The following is a 12,073-nucleotide window of genomic DNA, read 5'->3' as shown; positions in this document are numbered from 1 at the left end:
AATAAAAATGTATGACATCGACATCAAGAGAATCCTCCATTTTTTAGTTGTATGATGCATGTATTTTTGTAAAAGATGATACACATAGTATAGTAGATATAACAATAGTTTGCAAAGGATAATAATAATAAGGATAATACATTACATGGATTAGACTACACATAAATATGTACGTACATAAATAGTTAACAATAGCAGTATTTCTTTTATTTTCTGTTTTATTTTATAGTATTTAGGAATGTGCCTGGCTATGGCTCTTTAAAGGTTATCAGGGGAGCAGTACTTAAGCATGGATTTGGTATGTTTAAATTGGGTGCCACTTGTGGCCGACAGCACTTCGCTGATAAAGCTCTGGGAGTTGTGTATGGTTGTGCCGCCCAATATCACTTTGTAGCCCGCATTGTTCAGCTGATGCACAGTCAATGCTTCCTCATAGGTGGTGCCGCCAATGATAAATACGACGACTTCCTGCGGTGGCCGACGAAATGGCACAAGTTCTGAATTGATGGCCGGATACATGGGATCCAATTCGCGACCTTTGAATACATCTTCAAGAGTTTCCTTAAGCAGTGGCGTATGCTGCGTAAAAACGTTCTCGACGCCCTTGAGGCCTTTGATCAAAATACGCGTCAATTTGACGGCATCCGTGATGCGCACCATGTTGAAGAGGTCACCTTGTCGCACATGCGTGCCCGCGTACTCAATAAGAGCTGGCACAATTTGTGTATTTCCGCCCCGGCTCTTAATGATCTGCAGCAGCGCAGAGGTGTCACAGTTGGCATGTCGCTCATAGCGTAGAGCATACAAGGCCACCAATTTGATAGCGTCATCGATGCTCACACGCTCGTCCGCAATGAGTTTCTTGATTCGCTGCAGTTGCGCCGTGTGATCTGCCTTGCAGGCAATCTCCTGCTCCAGCTCGGACACCTCGAACAGATTGCATTTGTTCGAAATGCTGGACAATTCGCCCATAACACACAAATGTTTCTGGACGGTGCCAGACATTTTTTTAAACTGTGGATATGATTCAATAAAGTTCTTCATGTCGGCAATGCTCTCGACTTTCTTATGATCATTCGCCTTTCGCTGAAATTCCTCCATCAGCTGCTTAATGGTTGAACCAATTTCACCGTAATTCGCATACATGTTGTTGCCATAGAACTCGTCCTGATCACCCGACAGCACCAGCTCCTTGAATTCCTTGGGTACGCTGGGGCGATCGGATAAGTCGACGCGATTGTTACGTATCTGCAGCAGCTCATGCACCATGGCCTGGTACGACCATTGATGCAACAATGGAGTGACTGGATCATCTCGCCTATCGAGCAACAGCAGCAAAGGCGGTGCAGCTCCGTCCACGTTGCCACGAAAGTCGAATAGCGATGACTCCTTTGTGGTTTGGTCGTAAATCATCTTGGCTAGCAGTTGAGCTACTTGAGAGCCAGCTCGATAACGTATGACTGGATTGAGTTTCAGCGACAGCAGGACCGCTGTAATTCCCTGCATGCTGTGTGTCAAAGCGTCTGGCAGCCAGTTCAGATTCATCATGCAGTCGGGAATGTTTAGGGAAAACAAATTGGGATTTACACACAAATAGTCCGCATATAATTCCTTCACCTCTCGCACGGATTCTGACTCATCGCATTCGGCCAAGTACTTGATGTCGGTGCGTGGTATAATATTACTAAAATCTGGGCAACAATATTAGACGTTTTACTTATACATAGTTGTACTACTTACATATGAAATAAGCGCTATATTTGGGATTACGAAGCTCATTTGCAAGCAGTTGAATGTTTTGCTTTGTGGGGCGTATAAAAACAATGCACTTGAGGTACTTTAGCCGCTCGTTGGAACGTCCAGAATCTATACGTTCGAACAGGTAGACTTCACGTTGCAACATATCCGACTGACTAAATGCCATTGAAATTATGCTTGTCTGTAAAATTGCATATTTTCATAAGTACATAGAAAAATTGACCACGCAGCTCCAATTTCATTCTGCTTACCGTCTCCTTGTCAAGCAATATGATTTTCATGCCGGGTCCAGACTCGGTGCACATCTTTTCGATGTACAGTTTAATACCACTTATTAAATTCATAATTAAGGCTACTTTATAAACTAGTTATTAGGTTTTACAATTAATTTTCAATTTACTGCAAATATTTTTTATTACTGCAAAACAGCTGTTGCCGATTTTTGCCACCCTCCCTACAACAACCTGACCGCATCGATAACGATATATAAATACCGATAACACAACAAAATAAATAACATTAAATACCTCACCAAATAGATGTATACTGTTTGGTGGTAGCCTGACTACGTTTATCTTGTTTTTTATTTATGTTTCTGTATATTTTTGTTTGCATTGAACTACCACGACCTGTATCACCCTGTTATTATGCAAGTGTAATCGTTTTCTATCGAAAATTGTCGATATTGAAAGCAAGCGCGAAACATAGAAATTTAAATCCAAAAAACGATGTCTTTGTTTGGTAATTTATTTCTACAGTCTTAAGAAATGTATTTGTTTGTTTGTTTATTTGTTGACAAAAATCATCTAAAGTCCAATAATGCTACGTGTAAATAAAATATATACTCGAAGCCTCCAACAATTACAACTTAAGGAATATGAATCACGTTATTCTTAAGGCAACAAATAACCACCAAAAAACTGTGATTTCTTGTCTTAAATTAAACACAACTCAATCAATATAAAACGCAATGTGGATGATATGCGTTGCGTTATGTGCGTGTCCAAAATTGAATTATCATCAGTATGCAATATGCATAGAATTTTATGCAGTCACAGCTGGCTTTTTCTCCTCTTCTTTCTGCAACTTCTCCTTCTCCAATTGGTAGTTATAGGCGCGGCCAAGTTGCACCAATTGTGTCAGGCCCACAAACAGATTGACGGCAAACAAACTGTAATTCTTGGGTATAATAACCAGCGAGTAACGGGACCAGATAATTCCAGTGGCAGCTAATGCACCACAAGCTGATACTGAGATCGTGTCCGCAGGACGTGCTAAATCGCTGAGGCCGGCCACAACCAGACCCTAAAAAAAAGTAATGAATATAAAAGTTTCCACTATCAGTTGAGATTCAATCGACAGCCAGCATATGTTATCATAATTATATGACGCGTGCAAAATATATTCAACCACTCTCAGACACACGCGCGCTCTAATCAACAAGTAAGAAAGCATCACAGTGCTCGAATTCCAAATACCCTATCTTTTTCACAGAATGTGTAATGTAAAGATTTATTAAAAATAATAGGAATTCTAATATGGCATACAGAATTGTATTTCTTTTCACAATCGTCACATCGTCTGCTGTTCCAGATCAAGAATATATGTTCTAAATATTTTATACATTTCCCGTTGGCACAAAATTATAATACTCTTCTGCCCCATATAGCAGCGGATAAGAACACATACATAAACACAAATGCGCAATTATCGCTAAGCTAACTTTCTAGACAGCCGAAAACAGCCCCAACACGTTATTGGACTAACATAAACAAATAATATAATAATAAAAGGCAATACGTATACAACTTAATCGCATACAACACGGCGACATTTTCACACGGATTTCGAGTTATATTATTGCCATTTAAATTTCTTTATATCAGCGCAGCTGCAGACTACAGCAGCAAGCAGATAATGAAAATTAGCGAAGGTCATCATCATGCTGTCGAGATTATGTAATGGGCTGTCTGGTAACTTACCCATTTAAAGATTGGCGCCCAGAAGAATATCGTCTTTGGACCTAACAAACATAACACACATTGTTTATTTAATGTTCATCTCAATAAGAATATTTGATTGATGCCCACCTGCAGGATGCATCCAAAGAGGTCGCATTTTAGCGGGCACAAATTTGTCACAAGCGCCAATGATGCCATTGTACACCTTTGAGTGGATGCCCTTTCCAGCGGAAGCACCAGCTGATGGTGGTGGCGGTGGTGGAGCAGATGGGGGCGGCTGAACGGCTGTTGACGACATTATGTTTTCGGTTTGTTTGTTGTTGTGCGAAATATGCGGAATTAAAGCGAAAAAGAATTCACTCAGCTGCTACTACTGCTGCTGTTGTGACTAGCGTATGGACAGACAGTTTCACCCGTACTGTTCGTACTGTTGGCTCGCAGCGGTGAGTAAACTGATTTCGACGGCGCGAGGCGAATATGAGTGTGAACGAACAACAATAGCATTGAGTTCATTAACGTCGTTGCTGGCGTTGGCGTCAGCGTCGGCGCTCTGAGTAGTGGTGTTTTACATGTGTGTGTGTGTGTGGTTGAATTTGAGGGTTCGCGAGAGCCAAACTCATAGATACACACATGCATGAGTGTTCTCATATATACACACAGAAAATCAGCTGTCGACGCTATTACATGCGACTTTCGGACTTTCTAACATTCTAGCGAAAAAAACTCGTTTTGATGCCAGCATCAACATTTCTAAATAAATAAAATCTCGAGATGAACGCATTTCAGTTCACTTTTCACTCGTTGCATATGGAAGGAAATGCAACGTCCTTGACCTTGGCCGTCGTCGCTGCAACTAGTTTTTGTCTGTGCCAATTTCCGCACCGCAATGTTGACGGAAGCAGATAAATACGCATTTAAACACACTCACATTAGCATTATGCATGTTGTAGATGCATGCTCTAAAAATAAACATTCAACTGCAACTGCAAGTGTCTCTCTCTCATTCTCGATCTGTTCTCTCTCTCTCTCTCTCTCTGCGTGCATCACGCGACAGTCTGGTCACATATTTGCCCACTGCACTTATTTGTATATGTGTGAGTCGGTTAATACACGATAATCAGCAATTCCACTTTTTAAAATGAATATTTAATTAAGACTATAAAATACCCTAACACGTGCTCTCTCTCATTAGTTCATACACATACATATTTACATAACACACGTATGTGTATGTTTACAATCTTGACAGCCGCCACTTATTCGCTCCGATCTGCACTGTGAAAAATTCGTATTCTACACATTTTTCTTTCGATTAAATAAATTTTATTAGCTCGTATAAGACAGGCTTTGTCTGAAAAATTTGAAATCGAGTTTTTGAGGACTAACTTTTTTGTATTATTATTGCATTTAAATGACTTTTTTAATTTTAATATGTTGCAATATATAAAGCGATTGATTCCGTTGCTAGATTACTAATAAATTGTTGTTTCCTGCAGACGAATATTTGCTGTGAGCTTAGCGAATTGCAGTACAGATTCATAACATTGTTATTTTCATTAAATGGTTTTTACTAACTCAAGCACAAGGCAAGAAGAATTTGCCAAACTGCAACTTTTCTGCTCGTTTCGTCACGTTCAGCTGCAGCAATTCATACAGTCAACATGAAATGAATTATTTAAATTATTTTTAAACAATATTTCAATAATAATAGAAATTTCATGCATTGGCATTAGTTATTCTATGTTAATATTATTATTATTATTATTGAGACAACGTATCGATAACCGATTTCATTGTCGGATGATTTTCCGTTCATGATTATCGATATATGTGCCGCAACCTCAATCAAAATAAAAAATGTATATACAGTGTGATTCAGACATATACAAAGCATAACACTGTTTAAAGAGCACAGTGAAGCAAAATATACATATTTTCAATTTTGAAATGGCTATTGCGCACTAGCAACTACATACATACATACATATGAATGTATATTCATATGTTTGATCATCTGTAACTTGATTATATTTATTATCGCCCCACCTACAGTTCTACTGAACACAAGTGTTTTTCTTCCCTCGTTTTTGTTATTACTTCCAGATTGCCCAGACCCACACCTTGCTTGGGTGATTACCATTGAATTTCTAGTAAATGTAAATAAAAACCACATAGTCTGCCGTGTTTTATCGTTATCATGTTAGAAATGTATATGTAATTTCCATTACAAATCAAAGGCGTACATATTAAAATTATTTTCATTACAAATCAAATAGTTCTACAATTTTTTCATTCCTGTGTGTTTTCTTTGCTGTTGTTTTAGCACATTTTGTTTGCAACTGCAGCATTTTCGTTAACGCCTTTGCAGCCCGTTTCTTTTTGTTTTGTTTTTTTTATTTAAAGAAATATTTACTTAGTTTGAAAGACCTACATATCTGTGTTGAAATGGTAAATAAATTGATTAAATTGAAAATATAAATAACTATAGAAGAGCTGTTTAAATTCCAACATGCTTTGCTTTTATATCGTTCAACAAAATAATTGGTTTTGATTTACATTTTGCAAATACATAAAGCATTATGTAGATTGAATGAACGATTATAAATTTACTATACACAGAAATTAAAAATGTACTTAACTGCTGCAATGAATTTGTATAGTGTAATGTAGTGTCGTTTGTTTGTTTTGTTATTGTATTGTATATATAACCAAGCTGTCATATAGAGAATGTGCATATTTTCTTTTCTTTTTTGTTTTTTTGCTGTCAGAGAGTTGCTTTTGATGGTTGATGGGCACAGAGTATCGCTCGAAATCTTATTGCTATGCTATTGTTGCAATCATTGTTATACACATTTCAGATGTGTACGCTGCTGCTAGATTGGTTACTCCTCATCCATTACGTTAAAAGTTGAACGAGTTCATTGGTAATTTGTCAGTATTCGGATCAAAATTATATTCTGTGCCATCGGAAGTTGGTGCCAGATTAGATTGTTCGCCCTGTTATATAAACAAAAATTTAAGTTTTCAGAAAAATGTGCATAATTCATGTAATAGGCATTACCTCTGTGAAGTATTTTTCAATAATTTCGTATGCCAGTTTGTAGATTTCCACATTCTCGTGACTCTGCAAGCGTTCAATTTTAGCCAGACCCTCGCATTCCTCAATGATGTTGGCAACCTCCTCCACATGAGATGCGGCCACTTTGAGCATATTATTGAGACCATCGAGCACAACCTTCAAACAAAGAAGAATGCGATTAATTAATGGTTTTATTCATCATGATTTGCTTTCGCACTTACGTTGATCACTTGTGTGTCCTGGCACGAAAGCAAACCGCAGAAAGGCGGAATGACACCCTCCTTGATCAGTGTAAACACTTGTTCTGGTCTACCGCTAATGGTTAAATTGCTGATGGCCCATGCGGCTTCCTTCTGTGTTTGGAATTCGCCCTTGGTCAGATTATCGATTATCTTGGGCAACAGACCGACGTTGATGACAGCCTGCACCTGCGACTCATTGCCGGCGGTGATGTTTGAAAGGAACCAAACGGCCTCCTTGCGTATTTTCTCCTTGGGGTGCGACAACAGCGCCGGGAAATAGGACAATGCATCGTAATTGAGTACGACCTGTGTCTGTTCATCTGAGCCGGTTACAATATTGCCAACAGCGCGCAATGCTGCCGTCTGTACCTTCACCTCACTGTTGCCCAGGAGTGGTATCAGCTTGGGAACGACACCGCTATCGATGACCATTTGGATTTGATCGTTGCCACCATCGGTTAAATAGCTGATGGCCCAAACGGTGTCGACCAAAATGTTTGTGTCAGTGTGATGGATCAGCACATTGAGTGCGGGCAGGATTTCATGTATGGTATCTGCTGGTGGTGGCGGATCCTTGTTTCGGCACAGATTGACAATCACCCAGGTGACGTTGCGCAAGAACGATATGGGTATATCGGGTTTAATGAATGACAGCAATGGCGGCACTACACCATAGTTGATGACATAGTCACGCAAAATCGGACCGTCTCCAATAATGTTGCCCAGAGCCCAGACGGCTTGTTCGCAGACATTTGGAGCGGGTGACTTCAGCAGTTGAAGGAAGAGCGGCACAGCACCAGCGGCAACCACCTGCAAAATACATAGAAAGATTAAAAATGGTTATTGATGGTTTTTTCTAAAAAAAAAAATGGTGTCTTGCTCACCTGATTGGTTTGATCGGAAGTTCCAGAGGCAATGTTGGTCAATGCCCAAGCAGCCTCGAATTGCAGCATTGTGTGATTATGTTGTTTCAGACACTCAACCAATATGGGCAATATGTCGCTGTTGATCAGATCATTGATGGGTGGATTCTTATCAGACGACAGCAGTTTACGTGCCGCTTGCACTGCGGCCAACTGTTGCTCTGGCTTCGAGGGATCCGCGGCAGCCAAGGCAAGTTTCTTCAAATTGATGGAGTTGGGCAACTGGTCATCCTCATCTGTGTTCGAATCCATGTTGGGTACATTGCGTCTCTTTAAAATGGTTTCGTCGCGTTTGTTTTTGCGAAGTTCAACAGTGACTTCGTTGCGACGACGACGCATCTCCTACAAATATTATTCGTTTATATAATTTACGAATAGTAAAAAAATAATGAAATGGCAATACTTACATCTTGATCCTTGCCTTTGTTTTTAAAGTTTTGCAAACGGTTTGCGTCCAGCGAAGTCATTTTCACTGTTTTTGTTGTGTCTGTGTGTGTATTTATCTCAAGCAATAACCTCCAAACAAAAGTGAAATATTTGCGCCTACTTGAATATTTCTTTTAATTAAGAGAATCGCGTTATTTTTTCGTTATCCACTTTATACGCTACACGTTTTTATATGCGCACACACAACACAAAAGACAGGCAGGCAATAATAATCGTAATTTCATTCGTGTTCGTTCAGTTCAGACATCGAAGTCGAAGAGAACCAATACAATTACATGGGCAGCACGATGACAATGACAGCCAGCAGTAGTAGCAGGCAACAGCAGAGAAGATGGCAGAACCACCAGGCGAAAAAAATAAATGGCGATTAATAATGTGCAAATTACAAATGTATAAACTTTGTATAGCTCTTCCAATAAGTTGCAAACGTTTTTCACTTACATTTCCAGTCAATTGCACACGGATTGATAACCTGACGAACACCTTACAGGCCAATCAAATAAAGATTGAACCTTTTTCTTTCTTTTTGTTATAAAAATTGCAATTCGTGACAGCGACGTGACTAAAGTTGGCTGCGCTTCTCAATAACCTAGGGATGCCAACTCAATTACATACGCACTGCCCAAATTTATCAATGTTGTGCCATCACTATTAGGTATGAGCCATATTTATAATACTTTGCTATCGATTGGTTTAGGCGTGCAAAAATTTATTATTTGTATACATATAGAAATTCATAATATAAATTAATTGCAAACAATTCGGATGCGTGTGCAATTCAACATTTGCTGCCATCGAGCCACTGTGCAGCTGTGGAAATGACTGAAAAGACCGAGTCCACCATTCCGCCAGAAACGGCGGCTGCCGTTGTTGCAACAAAAGGAGGCAACACTGTTACGGTGAAACGTGAGAAGATTGACATTGAGATCGAGGCAAAGCTGCGTGCATTAAATTCCAAAATTAAGTCGGAGAGTACAACTCCAACGCCAACGGTAGATGCCACCGATAGCGATGCTAGCAACAACAGCAACGATTCGTCACAGGACGATAAAAAGCAAGTGGCACCTGTAAAAACGTCCAATGAAATTCTCGCCGAGCTCTTTGGTGTTTTTAATGCGGCGCCACCTCAAGTGCTACTGGACGACAAGAACCTGCTAAAGAAACACAAAAAAGTAAAAAAGGAAAAAAAGAAAAAATCGCGTGGCAAGTCCATTAAATCAGATGGAGAATGTTCCGACGACGATGGGACATCCGCTGAAAGTAGGCATAATAAGCATAAGAGCAAACGGAAAAAGCACAAGCATAAGCACAAAGACAGCAAGGACAAACACAAGGACAAGGATCGAGAAAAGTCCAAGGAACGTCTCGCAGTGCCAACAACAATAGTCAAGGCTGAGAATAAGGAGAAGCCGGAGTCGCGAAAGCGGCATGCTCTATCGGATGCGGACATATCAGCAGTGCCGGCCAAGAAGGAAGCATTGCATCACGAGCAAGGCACGGCGGAACGGGAGAGGGAACGCGATAGGGAGCGGGAGAGAGAGAGAGAAAGAGAACGGGATCGAGAGCGGGAACGGGAGCGAGATCGGGAGAGGGAGCGAGAACGGGAGAGGGATCGAGAGCGGGAAAGGGATCGCGAAAGAGGACACAATAGCTTTTACAATGGCTACCAAGACGGCAGTCGGACACATGCTAAGGATGGCAATGGAAGAACCACAAAAATCAAAACCGAACGGCGCCAGTCTGACGAACTCTCACTGTCCGACGAGGAAACTTATCTGCGAGAGAAGGCGAACGGACGTCGACGCTTCTACGGCGAAGTGAAACAGGAATCCGGAGGCGACAGCAAGCGCAACACTACCTCCAACTCCAGATACCAGAATAACTCACGGCATCGCACGCGGTCTCGTTCGCGATCTCGTTCGAGATCCCGGGACCTGGGCATCGATAAGAAGCGTTTATTGGAGATTGCACGCCGCAATGCCATCAGCATGTTTAAGTGCGGTAACATGGCGGGCGTGGCTGAAATGACGCCGGAGGTAAAGGACAAGGTGCTGCTGAAAATGCGCTATGGCGGACGAACGGTGCAAGATTTAACAGACTTTTGCAAGAAGATCTCCAATGGAGAAATGCTGTCCGATCTTAGCTCTGACGAGGACTCGGATGTGGACAAGAATGGTAATGCGAAGGCCTTCCACCACCCGTTTCAACTAAAGGAGCGCGAACCCATTGTGATGCACATACGCAACTCGACGCCCATTGTGCCAATGCGGCGCGAGGATCAGACCAAGGCCATAACTATGCAGTTTCCCGTGTCATCGGGTCAAGTGCATCGCATGAACGAAACCTGGGTGCCGGTGGAGAAGGAACCAGTGCAACCATTGCCGGCACTCCCTCCCGCCAAGCAGGCTACCAGTATGTTTAAAGAGGTGCAGCGCAATGTATTTGCCAAATCGATACCACAGCAGGAGCAACAGGAGCCCGCCTTTAAGCCCGCCAATATGCCTGCGGATGTGAATGACACGAATGGTTCGCCCGGCAACATACCACTGCAATTACCAGCGTCGTTACCCGTGCCTACTCCTGCCCTAGTGCCTGCTGCTGCACCAGCCGTTCCAGCGACAAGCGCGCCGCCAATCCTTTCAGTGCCGCCGCCTCCAAAGCCGCCGGCAATGCAGAAATTTGTGCCTGAAGTGCCAATACCATCGGCAGCATTGCCTCCGCCGCCGCAGCCGAGTCCTTCTATCTTCCCGCAGAGCATGGCGCCCAGCATGGATGTATCCAGCATAATCACGCAGCGCTTAAGTGCCATAAGACGACTTCAGGTAATTCTTATCGAGCAATTAATAGTTACAATGCTAACAAAATTTACATTGCAGGATAATCCAACGGACTCGGAAGCGCTCAAAATGATGTTCAACGCGCAGCGGGACATGACATCGTGGGCATCGTCGAAGCATCTGCCAGGTCAGTTCACGGGTAGCACTGGCGCCCAGGTGATGAAAGTCCATGAGCTGAACAGTGGACCACAGCTGTGGGTGCGTCGGGATCAGCTGACGTCAGCGAAGCCCGTGACAGGCGGTATGGGTATGACGCTGTTGCAGAAGATGGGCTGGAAGCCGGGCGAAGGCTTGGGACGCACAAAGACTGGCTCGCTGCAGCCACTGCAACTGACCGTTAAGCTGGACAAACGAGGTTTGGTGTCGCGCGAAGATATCAAGCAGCAGCCACCACGCCAAGCGGGTGCACGGGGAACAAAGAACACAAGTGCCGTCAATATTGCGCAGGCCGCACTTACGGCTCAGGACAAGCATCCGGTGTGTGTGCTCAACGAACTGACATCGAAGAACAAATGGCCGGCGCCACAGTATATGCTGAAAGAGGACTCGGGTCCTTCACACAGTCGCCTCTTTCTCTTCTCGGTGGAGGTCAATGGTCAGACGTATACCCCAACGCAGAATTGTAACAACAAAAAGGAGGCCAAGCTCAATGCGGCCAAGTTGTGTTTAAGAGCTTTGGGCATTTTACCACCCAGTTAATGTGGAAGAGACGTTGCCAATGTGCGAATGGGTCTGTCATTTTTACCATAGTTTAATTTATTAAGTGTAGCTAGAAATAATTGTATATGTTTCTGTATATAATTAATAATAAATCAATACTAGTAAA

The 12,073-nt window shown here is 42.2% G+C and overlaps 4 protein-coding genes across 4 annotated transcripts; 1 reads left to right on the top strand and 3 right to left on the bottom strand.

Moving 5' to 3' along the window:
- Positions 1-181: 181 nt before the first annotated feature.
- LOC117576919 (vacuolar protein sorting-associated protein 45) lies at positions 182-2,242 on the bottom strand. The gene is made up of 3 exons (XM_034262060.2): positions 2,010-2,242; positions 1,741-1,939; positions 182-1,691 (listed from the first exon to the last, which is right to left on the bottom strand). The coding sequence occupies exons 1-3, from the start codon at positions 2,100-2,102 to the stop codon at positions 259-261; spliced, it is 1,725 nt and encodes a 574-aa protein (XP_034117951.2). The 5' UTR covers positions 2,103-2,242; the 3' UTR covers positions 182-258.
- Positions 2,243-2,491: 249 nt separating this feature from the next.
- On the bottom strand, positions 2,492-4,170 carry LOC117576924 (mitochondrial pyruvate carrier 2). The gene is made up of 3 exons (XM_034262067.2): positions 3,849-4,170; positions 3,741-3,781; positions 2,492-3,063 (listed from the first exon to the last, which is right to left on the bottom strand). Exons 1-3 carry the CDS (start codon positions 4,015-4,017, stop codon positions 2,803-2,805), a joined length of 471 nt encoding a protein of 156 aa, XP_034117958.1. The 5' UTR covers positions 4,018-4,170; the 3' UTR covers positions 2,492-2,802.
- A 1,726-nt stretch (positions 4,171-5,896) lies between these two features.
- LOC117573737 (importin subunit alpha-4) lies at positions 5,897-8,995 on the bottom strand. Its single transcript, XM_034257115.2, has 6 exons — positions 8,852-8,995; positions 8,371-8,568; positions 7,925-8,305; positions 7,020-7,850; positions 6,781-6,954; positions 5,897-6,716 (listed from the first exon to the last, which is right to left on the bottom strand). The coding sequence occupies exons 2-6, from the start codon at positions 8,428-8,430 to the stop codon at positions 6,621-6,623; spliced, it is 1,542 nt and encodes a 513-aa protein (XP_034113006.1). The 5' UTR covers positions 8,431-8,568; positions 8,852-8,995; the 3' UTR covers positions 5,897-6,620.
- A 97-nt stretch (positions 8,996-9,092) lies between these two features.
- LOC117573736 (protein Son) lies at positions 9,093-12,055 on the top strand. Its single transcript, XM_034257114.2, has 2 exons — positions 9,093-11,232; positions 11,287-12,055. Exons 1-2 carry the CDS (start codon positions 9,229-9,231, stop codon positions 11,944-11,946), a joined length of 2,664 nt encoding a protein of 887 aa, XP_034113005.2. The 5' UTR covers positions 9,093-9,228; the 3' UTR covers positions 11,947-12,055.
- Positions 12,056-12,073: the final 18 nt, after the last annotated feature.

The sequence above is a fragment of the Drosophila albomicans genome, chromosome 2R, assembly GCF_009650485.2.
Source record: "Drosophila albomicans strain 15112-1751.03 chromosome 2R, ASM965048v2, whole genome shotgun sequence".
NCBI lineage: Eukaryota > Metazoa > Arthropoda > Insecta > Diptera > Drosophilidae > Drosophila > Drosophila albomicans.
The sequence above is the reverse complement of the archived record's forward strand: the minus strand, read 5'-3'. Positions and strand labels throughout refer to the sequence as shown.

Coding starts and splice junctions, on each gene's coding strand:
- LOC117576919 (XM_034262060.2), bottom strand. CDS start 2,102: ATGAATTTAATAAGTGGTATTAAACTGTACATCGAAAAGATGTGCACC. Junction 1,940..2,009: donor TATTGCTTGACAAGGAGACG/GTAAGCAGAATG, acceptor GCAATTTTACAG/ACAAGCATAATTTCAATGGC. Junction 1,692..1,740: donor ATATAGCGCTTATTTCATAT/GTAAGTAGTACA, acceptor ATTGTTGCCCAG/ATTTTAGTAATATTATACCA.
- LOC117576924 (XM_034262067.2), bottom strand. CDS start 4,017: ATGTCGTCAACAGCCGTTCAGCCGCCCCCATCTGCTCCACCACCGCCA. Junction 3,782..3,848: donor TCTTTGGATGCATCCTGCAG/GTGGGCATCAAT, acceptor TATGTTTGTTAG/GTCCAAAGACGATATTCTTC. Junction 3,064..3,740: donor GGGCGCCAATCTTTAAATGG/GTAAGTTACCAG, acceptor ACTTTTTTTTAG/GGTCTGGTTGTGGCCGGCCT.
- LOC117573737 (XM_034257115.2), bottom strand. CDS start 8,430: ATGACTTCGCTGGACGCAAACCGTTTGCAAAACTTTAAAAACAAAGGC. Junction 7,851..7,924: donor CTTCCGATCAAACCAATCAG/GTGAGCAAGACA, acceptor TGTATTTTGCAG/GTGGTTGCCGCTGGTGCTGT. Junction 6,717..6,780: donor TTGAAAAATACTTCACAGAG/GTAATGCCTATT, acceptor TTTATATAACAG/GGCGAACAATCTAATCTGGC.
- LOC117573736 (XM_034257114.2), top strand. CDS start 9,229: ATGACTGAAAAGACCGAGTCCACCATTCCGCCAGAAACGGCGGCTGCC. Junction 11,233..11,286: donor GTGCCATAAGACGACTTCAG/GTAATTCTTATC, acceptor TTTACATTGCAG/GATAATCCAACGGACTCGGA.